The sequence below is a fragment of the Anoplolepis gracilipes genome, chromosome 5 (assembly GCF_047496725.1).
Source record: "Anoplolepis gracilipes chromosome 5, ASM4749672v1, whole genome shotgun sequence".
In the NCBI taxonomy this organism is placed as follows: Eukaryota; Metazoa; Arthropoda; class Insecta; order Hymenoptera; family Formicidae; genus Anoplolepis; species Anoplolepis gracilipes.
In genome coordinates, this window is record NC_132974.1 from 11,541,675 (window position 1) to 11,567,307 (window position 25,633).

The 25,633-nt window shown below is 34.8% G+C and overlaps 1 protein-coding gene across 11 annotated transcripts in view; it reads right to left on the minus strand.

Moving 5' to 3' along the window:
- Shaker (potassium voltage-gated channel protein Shaker) overlaps nt 1-25,633 on the minus strand; it is a 114,462-nt gene that overhangs the window by 61,661 nt on the left and 27,168 nt on the right. For 2 of the 11 annotated variants that reach the window (XM_072892831.1, XM_072892832.1), the window contains exon 1: nt 21,609-21,859. The exons of 3 other annotated variants lie outside the window; for them this stretch is intronic. In XM_072892831.1, the coding sequence (XP_072748932.1) occupies nt 21,609-21,691 (83 nt within the window). In that variant the 5' untranslated portion in view covers nt 21,692-21,859. Of the gene's footprint in view, nt 1-679; nt 770-3,117; nt 5,369-14,350; nt 17,683-18,592; nt 19,243-21,608; nt 21,860-25,633 lie in introns of those variants that run through there. 6 more of the 11 variants (XM_072892824.1, XM_072892833.1, XR_012046698.1 and 3 more) reach the window with 6 other exon arrangements.

Here is a 25,633-nt window from a genome sequence, read left to right on the forward strand (position 1 = left end):
AAAAATATAATTGTCATCTTTATACAATCTTGTTAATATAGGTAATATTTTTCGCATTTAAGAATTAAGTTCTCAGTTCTGAGCTTTCAAACTGAAAACAAGATGAGTTAATTTCAAGAAAAAATCGCGTGACGTCGAATGATAACTGGAAAATTGTTTATCACGTGGGCTTATTATGTTCTCCTCTTACGTTTTGCATTATACACAATACCGTAGGCAGGGCGGATCCCAAGAGTGTTGCCCTACCCGTTGACATATACAAACTTTGTTAAAAACATGTTTGAAACATGTTTTATCAAAAACAGGAAGCCGCAAAATCTCGTAAAATGATATAAAGAATAATTCGTCGTAGAAACGTCAGTCAACGAACTTTTAAGTTCCTTTAGAAAGAAACATGTATTGTCGTGGTAAGATTTTAATTAAACTCCAATTAAAATTCGCCAAAGGTCCTTGGACTCGGAAAACCGCATTTAATATTAAACATGTGCCGAGAATACAGACGAAAAAGGAAACAATCGACGAAGAAGAATGAAATTCTGCGGGAAATGGAAATAGTAATAGGAAATCCGACTATTTATACGTGTAAACTATAACGTGGATGTGTGTGTGTGTGTGTGTGTGTGTGTTTGTGTGTGTGTATGTGTACATGTGTAGCTGCGGGATACTATGATGGACTCACCCGCCAGCAACCAGGATCATCTGCATGTTGCATGGAGGCGGCCTCTTTGTTGCTTTTTCGCAGAGGGAGCAGTCCGGAGCGGTAAGTCCTCTAGTTTGGCATGCGATGACAGAATAGAGCTATAGAATAACTAAAGAGACAAGAGAGGAAGGAGAAGGTCGCGGCCCTGCTCGAAGTTTACAATCCCGAATAAATTCGACAGACTTTTCAACACCGAGATTTCCTCCCGTTTTCATATAATATCACTTTATATATAGGATGTCTTGAAATTTATGAATCAAAATACTATAACAGTTTTCAGAAAATTAAGTAAGAAAAGTTTTATATCTTAACCAGGCATTTTTGAGATATAGGCATTTACAATTGTAATTATATATACATATATATAATCACAAACTACGTTTATACAATTATATACATGTATGCATATGTAAGGTATTCCAAAATCCCTAAAATATTACAGTAGGATAGTTCTCGAAAAATTAAGTAATAAAAGTATTTATGATTTTTATATTACACATATACATATATTTATAAAGATTTTTTCAATCTAAATTTATCTTGTAAGTAAGAAATTACACAATGATTTAAACAAAAAAGAAAAATTTTGCTAGCTTTACTCTAGTATCGATATTAATTTATAACTTCTTCGAGAAGAGCCGAAAAGAAAGATGACAGAATAGTGAGAAGTTTGAAAGTATTCTCTAGGACGGACTAGCGTAATAACAAACGGAGAAAAAAATATAAAGATTAAATAGTAAGTCGAGTAGTGAAAGAAGTAAAGAGAGAAATAAATAGAAAGAAGTGGATATATGTATATATATATATATATATATATATATATATATATATGTATAAACAGAATAATTCGGAATCACCACTTAAAATTTTTGTATTGTAGTTTAGTTGCAAGAAATGACTAATTAAAGAAATTTTTATTTTAATTTTTGCTTTAAATAAATATAATAAAAATTTAATTTCTGTATAAATTCTAATCAATATCTAATCAATAAATATTTCTTATAGACATAGAATGTTTCCAAGATTAGCAAGAGAATATTCAAAATTTAGCAATAATAAAATTTCATCTTGTCAGCAAACATTTGCCTTACAGTTACTTTGCAAGAGACTCTACATTGTTTCAACTCAAAGTTAAAATTCAACTAGGGTATTTAAGAAATATTTAAGGAAATATTCTTAGTTAATTTATTTGAGGAAAATTTAATTTAGTTCTAAATGTCACAGTAAAATAAAAGAGAGAGAGTTACAACATATTTTTAATAAAATTTTTTGATGACCACAAGAGAAAAATAATTTTATATTTTCTTACTTTTAATTATTATTTCAATAATAATTAACCTCTAACGTAATATAAAAAAAAAATTTTGTTGGTATCTCCAAATTTTCCTGCATATTGCATGACCTGTAACAGGATTCCGACGTCATAAGTTCTTGAACTCATTTCAGTACCAAAAAAAAAGTTTTTTACATGTATAGCTACTGTAAAAGATTAAACTATTGACATAATTAGTTGCAAATAATTCTAACTAATCCTTTGCATAAAATCGCAAAAAGAAAATAGTATCTAAATACTACTAATATTCAATCAGATATTAACTTTTTTTATTTATAGCCCTTTCTCCTTTTCTTTCTTTATCTATTCTCACTGTATGTTATACGAAGAACATTGAGAGAGCCAGAAAGAGAGAGAGAGAGAGAGAGAGAGAGAGAGAGAGAGAGAGAGAGAGAGAGAGAGAGAGAGAGAGAGAGAAAGAGAGAGAGGCACTTTTAGTAACAGCCCAAGAATAATAAACACATTTCTCAAAGAACTAAAGAGTTACTTTATTCTGAAACCATTTATACTTTAGAATGTATGTATATGTTTATAGAGACACCTGGCAGACTAAAGTAGAGTTCTGCCAGAATATCATTATGTTTTATATTTTCCTCCTGTTACAGGACATTTTGTATACAGAATGTCTCAAAGCTATTACATTTCCTTTTAGTCGTAGATTCTTTGATTAATTCAAAGTTGACTTTTCCTTAGCAATAACTTTGAAAGAAGCATAATACTAACACGAAATGTCCCAATGCGAATCAACAATTAAATATCGTGTATACAATTTTAAGTGAACCGGATTTAACTGACAATGAGATAAAGTAATCGAGTAAAAATGAAAAAGGATAGGTAAAATTGTCGTTTGTATATAAACATACATAGAGGCAAACGCGTAAAAAAATTGGGAATGAAATGTGGGCTAAGAATAGGTCAGCTTGAGACGCGTCGGAGAATCTTGGGCTAAATAAGGAAGTGCAACAGTTTTGGGATATTCCGTATATACGTAGAAGATTAGATAGATAGAGAAGGAGAGTAAAAAAGTACAGCGGCTAACTGGCGATGGCCCAGCAGATCGCCGTGGCGGCTCGCGCTATTGTACCTTCCCGCATGTTGCGTCTAACCACCACCGAGGCTCGTGTGCCGCCCACACGCACACGTCGCAGGACTCTCTTTTAGCGGCCTTATCCACTTATTATACCGTACTGTTCACACTGTCACAATACACATATCTCATCACACATCTGTCAATGATGATAACGGAATTGCCGGCGGCGACGCTTCCGGCGAGTATTCCATTATTACCGCTACCGCAAATATTACCGGGACAAGTCCGCATTGCCAAATCCGCCCGACGATGGAAAGTAATCGAGCGCAGAAACGAAACACAAATCATTCACCGAATAACTCATAACGATCGCACGAAAATTACTTTGTGCAAATGTCATTAAAACAGTGTTTGATATAATAAATCGATGTTAATTTTTTTCGTGCTCGAGAATGGAAAGTCTAGAGATAGAGAATGGATCAGAAAGAGGAGGGGAGAGAAAACGCTTCTCTTCGATGATGTCACGCGACCATGACGTAACGCGTAATATCGCTCGGAAAATCCTTTTCAGAGTGAGTTTAGACGAGTCCACGATGTGTATGAGCTCTTAAAGTTGTTTGATCCCATCTCAATTTTCCTTAGCTCTTTCAAATGTATTTCATCTAGTTTACGCCGAGATGATCTTGTTAATTTTATATATATAGATTTAAGAAAAAAATTATTGCGCCAAGCTGTTGATTTCTATAATAGTATTTGTATTCTTCATTTATATCACTGGCAGATTTTCTAGGAAAACGATCCAGAACATTTATCTGCACGGCTGCTCCTCGATTAATAATATTACATCAAAGCCGTTTGATCTCGTCGCTATAGACGGGTCCACCTTTAATCACGTTTTTCGCCAAATATATTTGCTTGATTTGTGTCGTATCAAGATTCAAGAACGGGAAAAATAACGAATGGAGGAAGAGCATTAAAAACATTAAATGGAAATACAAGGATTAGAAGATCGGGCAAACAGAAATGCAAGCTCTCTTGTAATTTTTTTGATAACAAATAAATCTATAACATTCGATTTGTTTCCACTACTTTGAAGAATCTCAATCTTTAAATACAAAGATTTTTTAATTAACGAATGAAAATCGAGTACTTTAAAATACAAGGTAAACTTAGGATTTCTTGTTAGAACCATCAAACAAATTCGCTGCATTTTTTAAATTATTAATTTAATGACTGTTTTATCTATAAAAACAATGTTTGAATGTAATTTTTTTTTACTAGAATTAAAAACCATTCGTACAAATGTGATCTCCAAATCATTCAATATGAAGTATACACTTCTAATCGTATCAAAAGCTTTCCAAGTAAGCACATGCTTAAGTAGGCTCATCGAAGAGATAAATTTGAAAAATATCAAAAATTAATTATCCGCAATCCATTAGTTTCGATACGTTTGTCTCGCATGACACAAGCTTGGCATCATGGTTAAACATTACCGTATTCGAAGAGAAGCGATAAACGACGTAACAACGCAAGTTTGCTGATCGTGCCCATTACGAGGGTTTATCCATTCAAATGATAGTCCATTTGACTCATGTCCACGAGTTGAAAATTTAAATTGCGTTTGTCCTTTATCTGGCTCATAATGGATAGCATATTCATGGATTATCGTAGTGTAAAATCTGAAGGAAGGGGAAAAGGACTGGAAGTAAAGAGTTGGAAATAAGAATCACTGACACACCAATAGCGAGACACGTCGTTCTCGGTTGTTCACGGCCGGGTCCACCTCGACGACCACGTTGCTGGCGACTGCCTTGCGTAACCTTGTCGATCGCCTGAGTGGAGAGTACGGGCTGCTTAAAAGGGTACCGGAGAGAAACAGGCGGGTGGGAGTCCGATCCAACACGCGAGAAGGGGGGGAGGGCGGAAGAGTGGGCGATCACTGTCACAGGTCACTACCGGAAGCGCGACGGAGTAGACTGGTCCACGAAGCGAGCACGTTTCGGCAGCGAGCCCAGTGGGTTTCTGAATCGCCGAGTGCGTGTCGGGACGCCAGAAGCTACCGGGTAGGGTGGTGGCGGGGTGGGAACGGTAGAAATGAGGAAAGCGAGGAGGGACAGGGAGGGACAGGGAGGGACGCGGCGACGCGCGTTTAGGCGGCAACTTCGAGAGCTTCGACGGAGACACTCTCGCCTTCAACTCCACGAACGGATCCTGCGTGGTCCGCGTACACCAACGGTACACGCAGGGTAAGAGATCGAGAGCGACCCCCGATGGGACGGTCAGGGTGGCGAAGGTACAGTGGATGGCGCCAGTCGAGGGTCACCGCCAGGAACCGCCGCGGCGTTCTGCGGAGGCGCCACCGTGGCTGCGAACCCCCGTTCCCTCCCTGGGGCCGCGCGATGCACTCCTGGGTGTATATGTGCAAGTTCTCGCGTACACGCAATGTGCTTCCACTGTGTTTGCACATTCGTGTGGATGCGGATACGTGTTTGTACGGAAGAGAAAGAGAGAGACGGAGAGAGAGAGAGAGAGAGATAAAATCCACCTTCTACCCCACATCCCACCCTTTCTGGCCCGTTCGTGCTGCTGCTCGTGCGTGGGCTTTCGCGGCCATCGAAGTCGATATCCACCCCCGCCACGAACAGTAGCTCCTCGTATTATCCTCAAACGTTTCTCGGCCAGTCATTTTGGGGGATTCCCTAAAGGGGTGCCCCGATCATTTCTGCCGATTCAATCCTCCTTTATTATATTTGACACAATCGCCGCCTTCCCTCTCTTCAAACTGCTAGTTGATTATCATCATTGAATATACTTGCTCGTTCATTCTTGGAAATTTCCATAATTTTGGATATAAACAGAAGTACCCATAAACAAAGTTAAAATAATTTCTCCTTAACGCTTTAATAATAATATAGATTCGCATAGTACAGCAATCGATATACCGCTGTTATGAAAATGTTGAGAAATTTATTTCAAGGATCGAATTCAATTTTTAGCACTAGAAAAATCTACCTTACAATTCAATATTTTCAACTCAAATAATTTCAATAATTTTATTTTTATCAAATATAAACATATTCTTTATCTTTCTTATTACTAATATCTAACAAATAACCACATAAAAAATCCTCAATTTTTGATCTTGGAATTAAAATTTAACTGTCGAACAAACAAAGATGAAAACTTAATATTAGCTAAAGAATAACTCTGTGAGAGACACATTACGTATAAATAAGATCCTGGATTCTCGATTGCAAAAGTTTTTTATTTGATTTATTTAATCATAGTGCGAAGCTTTCTGTAGTTTTCATAGTTTGTTATTAAATTAATCAAACAGAAATGCTACTGTAAATTCATCACAGAAATACAATTCGATAAAGCAGATACAATTATATTATTAATTCAATTGTAAATACACAACATACAAAATGAAAACAATGCAATCTTCGACGATGTTTATGACTCCGTTGTTTTTTAAATATACAGTTTTTGGATCTAACTTCTGCAATCCACTTATAACCCATCCTCAGATGAAAGATTCCTTGAAAAGAGCTTCCGATCTTTGAAATCCTTTCAAACAAAAGCAAATATCAAAAGCGAAAAGCTGGTAAACATAAAATTTCGACGTATATTTAATAGAATAAAAATATTTTTAATTTATTAATATAATATTTAGAATTAAAGGACACTTATAATTAATTCAACTTTATTAACGTTGCGAGCAACAATTCATTATAACATAATGTGTATTTAATAGTCATAACGGTTCGAACTTTTCTAATTTTATCAGTATCGAAGCTTGCTGAGAACATCCTCGTTGCGAAGATACCCTGACCTGACCTCGTATAACACGAGAAGTAATTCCCAACGCAACTTAGGAGATACCAGTCGGACAAGCCTAAATCGAATGATGTAGACGCGCAAAGCGATAATATTTTCTCGCAAGTGCATATTGCATCTTGCCATTAGTGCGCTAAATACGCTCAATCTTTATATCTTATTTTTGAATATTTTTTATAAAATTAAAAATTTTTTAATTAAGTATTTCTTACATAAAAAATTATATTTTCAATATTAATAAGATTAAATATAAATATGTGTATTATTTGAATAGACACAAGAATGTACACAACGAAAGTAAATATTCGCAAGAGAAGTGGTATGTATTTCCAAAGGACTTTCAGTTCAAGTTCTTTTGGAAATACTAGAGAACTTCTAGCCGCAACATGGAAATGATAAAATTGAAAAACGGAAACATATTACGCCATCCTGTGGAGAACTTTCAAAGCTAAATTTCATATAGCAGTCTGCGACAACTTTAAAGCTTGCAAGCTTGATCTTCCGTATCATCGGAGTTGAAAACTGCGTTACCAACTCGACGACGATAAAATGTAAAAGAAGTCACCAAAATATTCGTTTCAGTCCAGAGTATGATACCTGAATGTTGTTTAAATATTTACTTTATTATGTAAATTAGAGTTATAGTCAGAAAAAGGAAAGAGAGAGAGAAAGAGAGAGAGAAAAGACATTTTTAAAACCATTCTTAATGAGCAAGGTTTAAAGTATAATATTTTGCGCTAAGTATGCAAGTTTGCAAAAAGTCTAAATAAAATGTAACAAAAAATAACGAAATAGCTAGCTTCAACCAAAGTTGCTAATAAACTGTTAACAATCAAAATTATCACCAATCTCTGATTGAACTCGACGTGTGGTTCTATATGTAATTGCAACATATGCAGTATACATGATACGCCATATATTATAAATTACGAATAGTTTTATCCATAAATTATTACACGTTGAATTACAAAAGTCTCGTCGCATCACAAAATTTGATTATTTTACTATAATTGTAAGTTAAAAAGCCAAAATTTTCTCGATAAGTAAGTAGGTAGTATATGATATAGATACGGCACAGATTAATACTATCGTATTTTTTAAAAAAATAAAAACTTTTTCCTTTAAAAAATTTTCACAAATCCATCAACATCTTATTTTTTAATATACTAATGTATTTGCTGCTTCTTTATACTTTGTCTATATCTTCGTAATATTTTTATAATTTTATTATAATTAAATTTAATATATTTTTATAATGAAACACTGAAAGAAATTTTGTTCGAGTTGACATAAAACAAATTTCCTTGTGACAGCAAAAATGCTTTTCAGCAAAGGATATCAAAGATTCTTTTTCTTTTCTATTAAATTTATTCGACATTACGCATTACAAAATGTCTAACAAAAAGGAAGTAGATAACAATTTTTTATAATAATATCATTAAATCTTTGCAACAAGGATTATATGAAAAAGAAATATATCTAGAAAACACTGCATTTCGAGAAACGTTGTCTAAGCAAAAAAATGTTTATTTATTGACAAGAAATATAGTAATAAATACTTTACCTATATGTATAGAACACCCTGTATACATTTACACTGTTTTACTCTCTTTATGCAGAAATTCATCTCTATACATTATCTCACGAAATTATCTTTTCCATATTTGTTTCAAAATTATTAAATATTTCAGGCTTAAATAATTGTTATATAAAAATAATTAAATTTTCGATAAAAGTGTCAAAGGAAAATTTAATAATGAAAATTGTTAGTTTATGTTAGAATATATGTCAGTACATCGTGTTTTATCTGTTAGAAGACTCACAATGTTACAACAAGTCACGAACGACTGATTGATTGTGACACGAGACAACCTGCTAATCACTCTGATCAACTCAAGGAAGGCCGTCATGGTTACAATTATATAAGTAGTGTATCGATAGGGAGACAGTAAAAATAGAGAGAAAAATTCTATAGAACTAGATTTGACTTTTAACAGTGTTTATAGTGTTTACAAAACAAAATAAAATTCTGGTTAAAGGCAGGTTGATTTCAAATTCTGCAACAAATTTCAAGATCAAAGAATAACATTTTACACAGTTTGTATCAATAAATCTTTTAATAATTGAAGAATTATAGTTACCAAAGAAATATATAATAGTAGTCTTAAACACAATTGTTTCCCTAGTTATAGATATTACGATAATCAATAATTCAAAGGTGGCATCACCAGATGCGATCAATTCATACTATCGATGAATATACGCGTCAATAAGTGTCATGAACAGCAAAGCTATCGTTTGTATTCGGGACGAATATTAATAAGCGCATTCTCTCTTGGTGCTTGGTTCTTTTACAAAAAGCAAATGGCAAAGGAAATATCGCGGATACATAATGATCACTTCAGACGCTTCCAAAAATAGAAGAGAATATTGAAGAGCACGCTTCTATTCGTCTGCAAATAATCGAGTAAATTTATTTTGCTAGATTCTGTCTACAATTTCTACAAAATTTACATTTTTTTGCAAGTCGAAGCATAAAAATTCATACAAATTTATTTTCTCCGCAAAAAAAATATATATATATATAGAAAATAATATAAAGGCATATTAAAAACTATCGTATCTCAAATTATTATCTGTATATTACTTATCTGTCTTTTTATAACTCTTTCTACCCTTTATACCTTTTTTTTTTATCTTTTATCGATTTTTGGAAAACAAATTTAGAAGCTTCAATTTGAAAGCTATTACTGTCGACCCTACATGTCTTTCAGTATAGTTTATAAGGCAGAAGCGTTTAAAGGGTTTCCAAATCGTTTTAGAGATACGATGAGATGTAGGTAGTAACGTACATGTGTGTATACATACATAAACATGAACACGTGCTTATACAAAGGCGCGTAAAGTGCAGCAGTTCAAATCACTTTGGTACAAACGCCATAAATTTTTACATTATGAAATATTTACAATAATAGCTAGTTTTTAATCTGTAATCTGTCCTTTATCAGAACTGTTTAAGAAAAATCAATTTTAAAGTCGAAAAATACATATTTCAGTATTGATTCCTCTACATTTTACTTACAATTTAATTATGATATCATTGTTAGGGATTGTGACATGTCAATTATTTACTTAATATCTTCCTATGTTTGTACAAGTCATGTTAATAGCTTTCGTAATTAATTATTTATAACAACTGTGTCGTACCAGCGTTTTGATATTCTGTACTATAACAAGCTCATTTACCGATTATGGACGCTGCTATTTGAAATATCACTCAAAATATCAGGATTTTCGCATTAATCTCGTATTACATAAGCTTCAAATAATTACTGATATTGTCCCAGTAGTGTAAATATTGACATTTGCGAATTATTATATTATAATATTATCTCCATAAGGTGTATAAGTTTCTCGTAAAAAATATATGTAATCACTTTTATAAAGGACTTAACATTACAATTTGTTTATGGATTAATTACGTAAATAATAAAATAACTACATAAATAATTAATGCAAGAAATTAATAAAAAATATATAAGAAAAAATAATCCTAATAATAAGCCTAGGAATAAAATTAAAAGCGGTGTAACACATCATGAAAAAAAAATGCAATCTCTCTCTCGCTAGAAATTCAAGTCGCCGAGCTCGCGCATAAGATTTAATTTATGTCTCCGACGTCACAGGTTAAGCAAGGATCACTGCAAAAAGTAGAATAATGTTCAAAGAGAAAAAATAGAATAGAATCGATTGTGAAACACAATTAAAAGGAATGAGAAATAAAATTCGTTTGGCGGAGCAATCGCGATGCAACAAGAAGAGACTTAAAAGTTTAAAGTGAATAAATAAAGTGAAAAAAAACCCTGAAAAAAATGTTAATCCTTTATCCATTTAATTCGGATAAAGTAACGGTAAAATCTAAAAATTTGGCTATGTATAAAAAAACAAAATGTGAATATTCAACATTGAATATTGAACCACGTTATTAGAGTTACATCAAGTATTAGATTAGACGTCCTCACATTGATCTCATACCTCTGCGTAAACTTCAATAACTTACGAAGTGTAACAATCTTGAAAAGAATAACGTTGGGAAAGCTCATGCGGCTTCAGAATAATGTAATCGGACACGTGTATATTGGCAAACTTATTTGCTTTCATTGCAGGTTTCTTACAAAGTTATAAAGTGTAGATTTTGTCTACTATTGTAATATTCAATTTTGTTGTCAGCTCTTCTTGCCGATTATGAAACGAAAAAATACACAAATTATTGCTAGTGTTATAAGAAAAATAGATTATAAATTATATATACCTATATATATGTATATATAATAAAATATTCAATTTTGTTGTCAGTCCTTTTCTTGCTGATTATGAAATGAGAAATTACATAAATTATTGCTAGTGTTTTAAGAAAAATAGAATATATATTCTATTTTTCTTATAACACTAGCAATAATTTATATATTTTCTTGTTTCACAACTGTTGTTTATAATATATATAAAAAAGTATGTGTGATATATATATATATATATATATATATATATATATATATATATATATATACACACATGATATATATTATATAATAAATTCATTAAATTAAAAAATAGAAGGTTTGGATTTGCAAACTTTTCAGAAAGAAATTTATTTTAAAACTATGACTAACGTAGTAAAACTCGATAGAATGTTTTGTCTAGTAACAATCTTTCATTCATATTTATCGAACGGTCTAGGGATCTAATTATCCAAGTCTAGTTAGTTAAGAGTTAAGAATGCTTGATCGATCGTGCACAATCGGTATTCCTCTTTATACGAGAACCTTCTTCATTATCCGATGAATGAACAAATGAATTGTGTACGCGAAAAATAACTTGTTCTTTACGATTGGTCTATATATTCTTAAATTGCATATTCTAACGTAAAGCAATATTTGCGATACAAGATTTTTTTACGAATTAAGTCTTTGTGTCTATTCAAACTGTATAGAGACATTAATGTATTTTCGTATATCAGTTGTATATTCTTTAATATTGCATTAACATTTTATGACAGCGCATCATTAATATCTAATTTTAAAACAATTCGCACACTTGTGCAAATAATGAATTACAATATTCGTCCTCTCACATCTCACGTGCAAACCTTCGATGAAACCATGCATGCGCATTTCTCGCAGTGCAAACGTATGAAACGAATAATGCACCATTGACACTTTCCAATTGACAAAATCACAATAATTGAAGAAGCAAGTCCGTAAAAAGGGATATAAAAAGGTCCGCATATTATGTCGCTTTATAATATAATATGAAGCTTATATAACTAAAACGACAAAAAGATATATAAAAAAAATACTGCTCCTTTATATACCCTTGGATCTTCAATTAATAAATTAATGAATTATCGGTGTTTCGAATACGCTAATAAACGAGCCGGAACACAAAATTCAATAAGAGGAGGCAAGATGTTTCCGCAAACGAGCAAAAAAGAAACCGGGGGAGGGTGGAAAAAAGGTGATGAAAATCAGTGAGAAAAGATACTCATTTTACTTTCCGTTATTCTCCCTTGTAAATCTTCCAAGCAGAAGCCAATCTCTTTCGGAGTCGACACACTGAGCAAAGCATTCCATGGGTCGTTCGCTACGCACAATGCGCAGCACCGCACCAAACATCGATAACTCGGCAGTGCGTGAAAGCCTTTTTCGCCCAAGGTGCAAGCTTCCCCATTCCATTCCATGGCAGCGCATTCCAAGCTCAGATCAGGAAGAACAATTTTAAAATTTACCGCTGGATAATTTCATATTACCTCGGTATTTTACGTGAACAGATTGTACGCCTAGCTTATTTTTTTCCTGTTTTTAATTGCACGTATAACGTGAGCATAAAAAGAAACGATATAAATCAGGAACACCCAACGTTATCTTATAATTCTATATGAATCGTTTTCAATATTTGTTATATCTCTTATATTTTATATACATATATATATATATGTATATGACCTCTATTATCTTTTTTTCTTGTGTATATCACTTTTGTAATATATGTATATATATATATATATATATATATATATATATATATATATATATATATATGCATATACACATTGGTTCACTTATTTTATATATTCATTTATATTACTACATTTTATGTACTGAATTGATAGACTATAATTAAATATCGCTCCTTAATTTGACATTATCATGCTAATATTACAAGGTTCTATCAGGAAGGACGCTGGATTTATATTTTCAGGTAATAAATTTTTTATTATCACAACGATCGTACTTTCGTCGCATTATAGCGGCGGGGGTACAACCAGTAAGCGGTCCAACATCGAACATCGCAAGCTTGTGTGTGTTTTTTTATAATGCCTTGTGCTGGTGGATGTGTCGGGGGATGTCGGGGAGGTCTGTGTCCGGCGCCGAAGGTCACACGATGTGGGACATACAAAGCCTCTGTGAACATTGTGCATTCGGCATCAATGGAAGCTGCGTGACAAGGGCGATGAGAAAACGCCACGAAATGAAGGAAAGTGGAAAAAATTCGGAAATAATTCAGAAATTTATAGTTCATCATGCTTCATTGCGATCTATCGTGTTCTCTTAAATTTCCACCGAAACTTCTCATACGCTTCGAACTTGTCATACGATTAATTTTGTTAAGCGAATCCTAAATAAAAGAAAAAAAAACAACTGTATGACTACTACATATGTAGATATCAGTCGATAAAAGATAATGAATCGAAAGAAAAGCACGCGAGTCACAACGAACGCGTATCATGGTATTTTTCCTCGCGATATATCGCTGTGCGGAAATACCGCATTTCGCGCAGTTTAGCAACGAGTACTCGATAGATCGCGCGAAAAAGGAAAGGACATCGACTCGACCGTTCTATGTCACATGTACAATTTCCCAGTCGAGTCGGCATTCATGGAAAGAACTGTTCGCAAGTGGAATCCAATTTCGCATGTTACTTAGGATTATAAGTCAAGTTATAAATTATCAAGTATATACATGTAAGTTGTATATCTAAACTGAAAACTTTAATAGCAATTGACATTATCGTAAAAAAAAATTATATGCTTACATAATTCAATGTTAAATAAATAAAATATATATAATAATTGAAAAAGATTTGTGTATTCTCTAGAAATAAAGTTTTTTTTTTTTTTTTCTCAAAAATTGATTTATCAATATACTATCTTTATATCAAGTAATATATTCTTATCAACATATAAATATGAAAAGAAGGAAGCGAGAATCAAAGCTGACAAGCTCCACCCGCGATCGAGAAGTCATGAAAGATAAGGAAATGTACATAATGAGAAAAAATATGAGAAGGGAATGGATAGGCATGATATAATCAGCCGATTATCAATGTCAGCCTTCCAGTGGATCGAGAGAGAAAACAATCGATATCACAGGTGAATGCACTCACCGCTGTTTCGTCTTAACGCGACGATAGCGGTGATATTCCGCTGGGTCATTGGGGTCGAAGCCCCTACGATGTTTCGGCGGTGAAGACATGGCGGCCGCCTTCTTAGCTTTACGATCACTTGGATTTGCAGTAGTGGTGGTGGTGGTGTTGTTGTTGGCGCTGATGACGGCGCACACGGTGCCGTTGTTGTTGCCGATATGTAAAGAGGTAAGCGGCGGCGGCGAGGGTGGCAGCTGGGTGGAGGAACAGACGGCACTGCCGGATGACAATCGCTCCGGAGGGTGACAACGGCAGCCTGGTGCTGGTGGTTCGCCAAGGACACGTTCCCCGTGACCGACGTGGCTCTGGGGCACCGCGTTCAGCTCGTGCCTGGTAACCCTACCGGCGCCCGGCCCACCCATTCAAACCCGCGATGATCGCCACCCGCGATGACTCCACTTCTCCGACCTCCGTGGCTGCCCCTGCCGACGATCCCGCGCACCTTCCGCTCGCTTTGGGTTAACGCTGACTGACAGCTTTTCTTCCTCTTGGCTTTACGATCACCGATTCGCGACGCGCTCTGTGAACGCGGCGAGAATGACTGCGACGAAGGGCTCGAGAACTTACCGCCGCGTAGCCGGGACGGAACCCGGCTCGCCGGCTTGCCCAGCCTCATGCACGCGCCACTACTGACCAATTGTCTATTCCATTTACCCTGATTCGCACACGCCACTCATTCGATTTTCGGGAGGGGTTGAGCCGCGCGTCTGAGAAGAAGAATCAGGGAAGAGAAGCACCGGACAGAAGCAAAGAGATAAGAGTTGGCCCTCGTGACAGGAGGGGAGACGACGTGCACGACAACGTGCACTGATGCTGAGACGCGATCCTAGATGCTACTTCTGTCCCGCGATCGTGCCGACTCACTCGACAAGATGCGACGCAACACCCTCCGCGTCCCACTATTTCTGGTGATAACGCCCCGTATTGGGCCGCGCGATGGCAGCACCGCGCCACTTATACAAGGTGCGATGCAACGAGGGATGGAAATTGGGAAAGGGTTGGGTGGTGACGACGCGCTTACGGCGCATCCAGAGAAAGGGGTGGAGGCTGACTAGTGTGACAAACGAATCGAGACTGACACACACGAGAGATATCATCCAAGTTCAATCGGACTAAAAGGAAGTTCTGTCAACACCACGATTACGACTTCACATATTGTACAAATGGAAACACACTCCAACGTTAGCGAATAAGTCTGCCGTTGCGGTAGACCCAGTGAATAATTGTGACATAGCTGGGAAATTCGAATAATGCGAATAAAGATTAACAGAGAAAAACTACATCCGTGAAAAATCCCATGATGCCACGATGCTCTACGATTGATACAATTCCTTCGCGTGAACACGCTACCCTTGCTTTTAACGTGCCACTACCCCCTTCGCGCCCGCGCGCCCATGTTCCTGATTTTCGAAGGAAACTATTGGTGGCAGCACCGCAGACTACGAGACGCCAGCCAAGTGTCGAGTATGGGTGGTCAAGGAGAGTCGCGGGGGGTGAAACATGAGAGTAAAACAGGGGCAGTGGGATAACCTCGATTAGTCGGTAGTCGGTAGGAGTTACCCGAGTAGGACCGACACGCCAATCTTGATTATTAACTTTTCCCCAGCCACGCACGCGTTGTGTACGTGCGATTCGTAAACAATTATTATTTCTTTCTCATTTTTTTTCTTTCACTCATACAATATTAATTTACTGCAGCTAACAATAAACGTATATGTATATGTAATATTAATTATAATATATATGTAATATAAATAATTATCTCAGCAAAATACACCATCAAATTTCGAATCGGTCACTTTGTTCCAAGTATTAATTTAAGCGTTTTATTGCATTAAATTATGATTAATCTAAATTTGGAATTAGTAAAATACCGATAAAAAGAAGATCCTCCTTGAAGAAAGAGAAAATTTAAAAGAAACTACAACGTATCTTTTCATCAATCTTCTATTTATATTTTCCTGTTCCAATAAGAGAGGTATTGAAATTAAATTATGCAAGAGTTTTTTTTTAACGTCGGAGGAAATAATTTTGGACATCTGATCGATATTCTCAAACCTTGTTGAAACAACAGTTATAAATAATATGTAAAAAAATTGAAAAATCTCTCTTCCCTTTCTCCCCTTTCTCTCCCTTTCTCTCGGAATAAAAGGAAGCAAATAAAAGTGAACACATGACTAAAACAAAAAATATAATGTATCAAACAGTTGTTTATTGTAATTGCGTTAATGCCGACTGATAATGATCAATTATTATTCATACTATCAACCCCCCAAATATTCTCTAGTCCAAACGCGAGTCGCTGGGTGGCAGCACAACGCTGAAGACGTATATAAAGACAGCATAAAATGTAATGATCAATTATAAAACAAATCCTTCCAAAAGTAAAAGAAAAAGCTTTTGGCAGAATGAAACAGCCGATGGTTGGCAAGTTTGCAGCGACGTGAGTAAAACACGTGGTTGGACTTCGCTCGCTAATCGAGTTGGCAGTCAGCCAATTTATTCGGTCCAAGTTCGCTCGCGACCACTGCATTCGATTACCCAGAAGATAAACGTGATTAATTTACAGAATTGCACTAGACCTTTGTGTTGCCATTGAGCTTTCCTGTTAAAGGATCCTATATTCTTCAAATTTCCATTTCGCTACACATGAAAGCCTGTCAGCGCTCATACAGAGACATAGATCTATTCCTGTTCTGTAATGTGATGAAAGTTGTAAAACGAAAGAGAAATTTTTTTTACACATTTTTTTTCATCTAACATCAAGTTTCTGATTTATTACGAGAAAGAGAATCGCCGGAACGCTTCCGTCAACAGTTGCAAGATGGCGGTGCAACGAGGCGCCATGACTACCTGGTCAATACCAGAAAACGAGGCTCACTTGGCACGCTAACCCCAATTCGAACGCGACATATTCCCATATTCTACATATATACATAATCATGCGTCGTCGTCCCGTACAAAAAAAATTTCAAGACTAATACAAGATTACTTTTAAAGAAAAACTAACGCAATATTATATACAGTTTTTACAGTTGATAAAAAACACGTACCATAATAATTCAATAACATAATAATCCTAAATGATTTCACGATCTAAAACACGATAAATAAATTAATGTAATACTCTGAAAATGAATATAAAATCTTGTGTGATTTTAGTTGCAATAGTTAGTAATTGGCTAGAATTAACCATATAATGATAAAAGATGTATTGTACGAGTATGGCCTACGTAAAACTGAAATGACTGAACTTAATTAAGACAGAACACAATTGAATTAGAATTATAACTGAAACACATGTAATATTTACATAAGATTTTAACTTTTTTAGTTTAATTAAACTGATAAATTACATTTTGAAAATACATGTAATGCAATATGTGTATGTATGTTACTGCATATGTGTGAATTTGTAAAGCAAAAATAAATTCTGAACTCTTAAATAAGGATTTTTCTATTGCTCTTAAAAAATTAGAATAATTCTCAGTACTATAAAGTCATTCACATTAACTTACTCTGTAAGTGGAACTCGCAACCTTCATTCGGTCATAAACTTTAAAAAGATAACACTAACTATCACTAACTTTCATACAACTAGGACAATTCGATATCATTAACTTCGCAATTTTACATCACTAAATTTCCTGCGAGTTGTTTGTGATATGCATTAAAAATTAATAACTATTCCTATTCAGGATATAAGTAATTGGTGAAAGAAGAAAATACTTTCGTCTAAAGTGTTCTCAAAGCGATGAAAAAGATAAGCTCCACAAGGACTCTTCGATGTGTTCCGATAAGCTAGACTACCTCAACTTCAAATAAAAGCAAATAATCAATCGGGAGAGTCTCTTAAAAGCTTCAAAGTACTATTAGCTGCTCAATGAAGTGAGAAATAAATCTCTTATGTTAAGAGTAAATTTCATCATGTATATCCTACTGTCACTCACATGCTTTCTTGCTGTCTAAGAATAAGCAAATTTTAACCAACTTCCAAAATAAATTTTCCTTCTTTTTACTCTTCTCTCGTGTAGCTTTTTTCACTTTCTTCTACATCACATATATTCATTCATATCATCTGAGAACCATCATCACATACATACACACACATATACAGATATCAAACAATCAAATTGATCATTCGTACGAAAAATCTTTCTTGGATGGCTTTTTACTTTTATATCATTCATTTTATCTACCCACCCGTCGTCACGTGACAGAAAAAGCAATCCGAAGATAATACGTGTGCACTATCCACGGAGCTTTCCTGCGAGTTTTCAGCCCTTCGTCTAGGTCAAGTTTGCGCGCACGTTAAATTTACGCGGCGAACAATCGGGTTTGATATTCTCGAAACGGAGTTTTCGCAGACTCGGTCAATCACTGACGCGAATGGCAGCACGGCGTCGGTATAACTGACTTCTCTCTCCAGACCCGTTGTGCATGACCTGCACCACGACTTATGGCAACCACCCGAAGGCGTATCCGTGGTTGGTCAGCCGGTCGGCCGTGTTCGCTTCCTTTCTTTCTGACTCACTGTCGCGGTCTCGCGTGTATATCCGTGTCGTGCCAGTGTCGTGTCGTATCGTATCATAAACGACTCTCGTCAACGCCGACATAGGTTGTTCGGTTTTAGGAAGTGGAACGCGCCGGTACCGTCGATGAGATAATACATTTGCCTTCGATTTATGATAGTTCGATGTGCCATACAGTAATTTAGTTATTTAGGCATAATGTTGATGAACAAATTCCAGGAAAAGTCAAAGCTTTTATTTAATGAAGAGGATAATTTTACTTATATTTTTTATGTTATTTTCAAATTTGACTCAATATTAAAAGAATATCTCAAAATACTTAAGACAGAGAGAGAGAGAGAGAGAGAGAGAGAGAGAGAGAGAGAGAGAGACATATTTACAAATTATTTTTTTTTTTTTTTTTTTATATATTAGAGTAAAATTTTATTATCGCATTGAATATTGTACTGCCTTAAGTTCTCCACATCTCTAGATCCCCGCAGTTTCAAGAACTTTGTGTAGTAAAATATAAAGAGGGTTTTTTGAAGCTACGATAATGATTATCGAGAATCAGTTTGAATATTTACTCGCGAGAGGAAGGGGAGAGTAGGTTTGACTGTTCGGGGTGTAAGAGAAAGCTTCGGAACCTCGTGGAGGGTTGACCGTTTATAGGACAGCGCTTCGCGGTACGCCACGAGCCACGACTCGCACCTCGCACGCTTCGCGGCCGAGTCGGCGACCCTAGATCCGTCCTGCCCTAGTATTCCACTACGGTCGTCGGATATGCACGACATGCATAGACAGTGACGCAAGTTACGCGCGCGAGATATATCGATGCTAACATCAGATTTATATAAAACGTCATAAGGTCTATATATGATAATTTAAAAAAAATCAATGTCATATATGACAAAGATTGAATACTAAATAAAGATTTCATCAGCGGCAAAGCTGCAATTTAAGCTCAGTTTCCTAACAATTCCAGCTTTTTTCTTTATTTCAATCGTTCTCTAATTCGACATATCCGTAAATATAAAAATTATAGACTTTTTCTTTAACTAGAGATATAGATTGTAAGAAAGCTTACGACATAAATGAGCAAATGCATGTTAAGAGAAAAGGTGGACAATAGCGGGAACAAGCATCTCGATTACCTGCAGGCAATCTACGACCCTGGTCAATATTGTTGAGTTCAGTTGCCCCCCTTTCTCAAGGTAACTTTTGTTAAAGTTCCCCTTCAATATACATGCGATATTATTGATCGATTGCAAATGAGTTAAGGATTAACTAAACAAAAATATAGAGTACTTAAACAGTTAATAATATAAAATGCTGATGTATTCTTGACGAGAAATCGAAAATGAAATCAAAATCTATTCTGCAAAATTTTACTTATTTATTTTAATAAGCTTATTTACTTATTTATCTCTAGGCAATTAATCGCTTTACTAATTTAAAAAATAATTAATTTACACAAAAGTTTTTTTTTCGATTATTCATGTGATTAACGAAGAAATATGTAAAGAATCAAATTAAGTACATAAATTAATCACCAACTGAAAGCTTGTCGATATATTACTAATTGTATTAAGTCGATTCGCCGAAAATTGCGTTGAATGAATTCACGTAATAACTTGTCTAAATATACTTTGTTCATCTATTTCAACGCGATGTCTAACGTGCACAAATACACTCTCATCTATGAATAAAGCCTCTCTAATTTGACACGATTTATTCGCATGGTATTTAAATAGAAACGTCAATAGAACAGTGTCAATAGAAACTGGTGAAATAAATTTTTAGAAATATCAAATCTAATTATTTCAAATTACGTGCAGAAGATATCGATATAAAACTTCAACAAAGAAGTGTCCTTTTGCATGCAACAGATAGAAGCAAACAATATTTTTAATTCGTTCAGTATCATGTAATCTGTAAATACAGCGGTAAATCCGCTCTACTTTAATCTACTATTCCCAAAATGCAGTCTCAGTGCGAAAACTATAACCGGTAGCGAAAAAAGTTTCAATATTTCGGATACTATTTCAAAACATCCCCGATGAGAGACAAAGTTTCCGACTGCTTGCTCATCGACTTTCACGAGCTTGCGTCAGATGGCACAAGTTTGCCAGAAGCGAGTTTATCGGACATTTGATTATAGCGTAGCCTAACTTGTATCAGCTATTTATGAATATCCAATATTTGGTGCATATTAAATTGGAAAAAAAGTTAACCCGTGAACGATTGATTAAATCTTCAATCTCTTCGCAAAGAAGGTTATCGGATAATATAAAAGGCCGCGTATACTTTTCGCGAACTATTCATCAGTTCAGTAATATCCTCTATTTTTTATTTTACTACGCCATACTTGTCTAGTTGATCTCATAACAACATCATTGTGTTCGCAATTGAGTCTTCAGAAAATTTTACGTTAATTTTTCAGCTAATTTACACGAAGAATGCACGTAGGCACAAAGTCTACGGTATTTTTATCGATAAGAAAATCAATCGTATTGCGTACAATGTATTGTATATCAAATTGTGTTCCGCACGAGTAGAAATCTGCAGCGAGCGATATTGATGTTTATTTGCCAATTAAGTTCTCTTCCAGAATACGATCTAACTTGTCAATTGTGCGGAAGCGACAACCCGAAGTTGTGTTCCACAGTTCAAACGGATAATTAGTATTCGCGTCAGACAATCATTACCTTTTCCCCTGCTCGGGCGATTTCCGTCTCCGGTGCGGAAACATCCTCATCCCGAGAAATGTGCCTCTGATACCGGCATGCATTGTGTGATTCCCTAATCATTAACTCGCTGGATTATATGAAATCCTTATGATAAACCATCAATTCTTGGCGTCAATTATCACGATCTTTAAGCACACTAGATTTTCATCATCCGTCACTTCAAACCACATGTATTCGAGAAAATAAATTGAAAAAAAAAAAAAAAAAAAAAAAAAAAATCGTTACAATCGGAAGATATCATACGAATCGAAACTGCATTGTCAATAAATTACATCGATTAATCGAAAATTGAAACTTCCCGTTCCGTACACGCACAGTAGCAGTTATCGAATTCACAAATCATAATAATAGATCTCACAAACTTATTCGCATCTAAACACATTGAGCATTATCAATGGGATCACATCGGCATAAATCGATTTCTTTCGCGTAGAACGAATTTTAATCGATCGTATTTTGTCACGCGTGTAAATCGAGCCTCCGCCATCGAGCACAATACTACGCGCGATTATGCTCTCCAAAAAGCGGTCTACTAGTGGAGACACTTTCACAGACGAGCATCCCGATGTTAAAAATACCCCGCGAGCCTTAGTACGTTTCCGAATCGCCGACACGCCAGACTTAAAACTCTGAATGTGTATTGCCTATCGATAGTTGACAATTATTAATAGAACGGAATTAATTATTCGAGCAGGAAGGAATGTTATTAATTTAACACATAGATTGCTCCACATCCGTTTAAAATGTGCAAAAGTGATACTTCAATTACAAAGCATCAAACCTAAACAGTTTAAACAGAAAGATATGTATAACATCAACTGTATCCTTTCCTAAGACGATCAATCAATAATTTGTGATTCATAGACTTACTTAATTTACTTGAAATTTGCAATTTGTCATTCATATCTTGCTCTCGTTTTCCCCACTCGCCTAAGTCTATTTCTATCTATATCCTCTGCCCTTAATTTACTTCGAGTGACACTGGACGACGCCGCCAAACGGGATATTTCAAATTGCAGGAATCGACCGTAGCACCTTCGCCCACCAGATCGCGATGAGGTTTAATTAATTTGATTTACAACGAAGGTGATCTATTGCGAAGGACGGGAAATTCGATATTACAACGAACCGAGACGAGGTGGAATGCTTAGTTATTGGCCATTTTAGGAATATTGGCCTTCTTTGCAAAAATATCGCATAGTAATTGCCATGATATTACAACTTTCACTAAATTATCGATTTTATGACTAAAGTTATATATATATATATATATATATATATATATATCTTAATTCTTTACCACGAAGGATTAATTGTGCATTATTACGTGAATTTCTCTTGATTTCTTCCGTCTTTATCTACAATATTTACTAATATATTCTAAGAAAGTGTTTCAATTCGATTGACAAAAAGCTAAAAAAAATTTAAACACAATCAATTATAGACGTAAAATTAATTCGAAAAACCTAATTGTCTGATTGCAAATATTCGTGAGTCCGTATAACGTGTCTCACGTTATGGTGGGCGGAATGACAGTTAGTGTATTTTGGAAACGAAGGTAATGTCTCGTCTGGGAACGGCTAAACACACAACGTCAGGGCTGTTCGCCAGGAATTGCAATAGGTTAAGAAAGTATTGGTGCGACATCATATTTTCGCTATAAATATCCGAACTTCTTACGCTACGTCGTAAAATTTATGTATCTATATTTGCGTTTTTTGCGAACATACATAAGTATATAAAATATTGCATAGGGAATGAATACTTTTCCGCAATATGTCTGTAATATTTTCATGTCCTATTCATAAGTAATAAAGTATCTATGCCAAACGTAATTCATGCGCAAATTATTTTATATCCTATTTCATCGTAACATAAATATTTGCAAAATTAATTGTATATATAGTTTATAAAATATTTGTGTGTGTGTGTGTGTGTGTGTGTATGTGCGCAGCTTTTCGAAATATGCATTCTTAACATTCCAGTTTCAACTATAAATAGTTGAAGCATAAATACAGCTCCTTCAAGTCAACTTTCAAACATCCTAATTTGTTGAATTTTGTAATTTTTCTACTCAATCTGTTATGTATTATCAAATATAAATTGGCCTCAATTTATATTAAGAGTATAAGATGTAGATAAAAATATAAAATTAGATCTATATTTATGTTCAGCGAACGATATGTTATAAACTGTCAAAAATTGAATTGTAACGACAAGTTTCTTATTAAATCGTTAATTTAGCAGAATTAAATAATCAACTCGCTCAACTCGTAGAGGCTGAATCGAGAAAACGATTCGTTATACGGAAGTTAAATAGAGATGTCGCGTCACGATAATCGGTCGTCCACTTTACGCACTGGCGCAATGCAGACTGCAACGGGAAACATGAGCGGCGTACGCACGCGTAAGTATGAAATTGCCGCCGCAATTTCCACCAAGAGAACTCCAGGCAGGAAACTCAGAATTTGGTCACGTGTGCGCGACGATGACGTTAGCCGGATGCAGTCGGTGCGCGATCGATCGCGGTGCAAAAGCTTCTACCTCGTGCGCGTCTTGCCGATATTTTCTATCATATTTAAAAATGTGACCTAGCCAGATCAAAAGTAATCACTTGACCTTTATAAACGACTTTTCTTTGTCAAATTATATTTTGTATTTATGTATAACAGAATAATCATATAAATTTATATATCGTTGATCGACGAAAAATTTCTTCACAAACCGTTTGGCCAAAATTATATAAGAATTATGCGACAAATTTACGCTATCAAAGCTAAAGAAATATACGACTCACCCTCGTCTCGATGTATGAATCAAATTTAGTAGCTTCACTTACCTGTAACAAAGAAATTAAAATACATTAGTTTTAAAAAATATATACATCTTTTTATGTGTTTTATATTTTGTCATATGTATTGGTTCTTCATATTTTTTACTGTTATAAGAAATAATCAAAATATTATATATTCAAATATTCCAAATTACTTGAGCATTTTAAATATAATATCTCATTTATTCTAGTTTTAAGGCATTCGCGTTTTAATGCAAACTCTAACGTTTACAAAACATCGGCATAATAACGCTGTCCCAGCACGCGGCATCTATCCAAAAATCCTTTGTATTGTCGATATCTCATTTATTTTTGATGCTATGAAAAAAATGCTAGAGAAAAACAATATTTGTTTGAACAAAGCAAATATTATAAGCAAAAGTTTTTCTCAACATTATATTTTACGAGATTTCAAGAGCGTTGATATTTTTTAAATAGAATTACATGTTTTTATCATCGCATTATAATAGCTGAGATCAAAATTCAATGACTTGTGATAGTGTGACGTTGATGTAAATATTAGTATAAAAAATTAAATGTAAGTATGAGAGTAGATAAATGATGAAAAAACTACAATAGCAAGAAAGAGAGAGAGAGAGAAAGAGAGAGAGAGAGAGAGAGAGAGAGAGAGAGAGAGAGAGAGAGAGATTAATAAAAAATATTATTTTAACAAACTTAAAATGGTGTCCCCCATTAACTTTGACACATTTCTGCAGACACTGAATAAATGATTCTCTGGTCTTTTTTACAATTTCTTGATTAATGTTAATACACACGCAATTGTAATACGTTCTTTCGTATTTTGCGGCATTCTAGGAATTTATTACACACAGTTATTTTAATAGCGTCCTACAGAAAAAATTCCGGTGGTGTTAAATCAAGCAAACGAGGAGGCCATCGAATATTTTTGGCACAGCCAATAGTGAAAATTTTTTATTTAATATTTTACGGGTTATGAGTTGTGAGCTGAACATTCGTCATAATATCACATCTGACTTTGTATCAGAATTATTTTTTCTAATAACGCAGATAACTCAGTGGCCAAAAAATTTGCATACTTTTGCCTTCAAAGCGCCATCGATAAAATATGGTCTAATAATGCGGTCACCAAGAATACCACACTACATTTATGTTCGATGGACGCTAATGC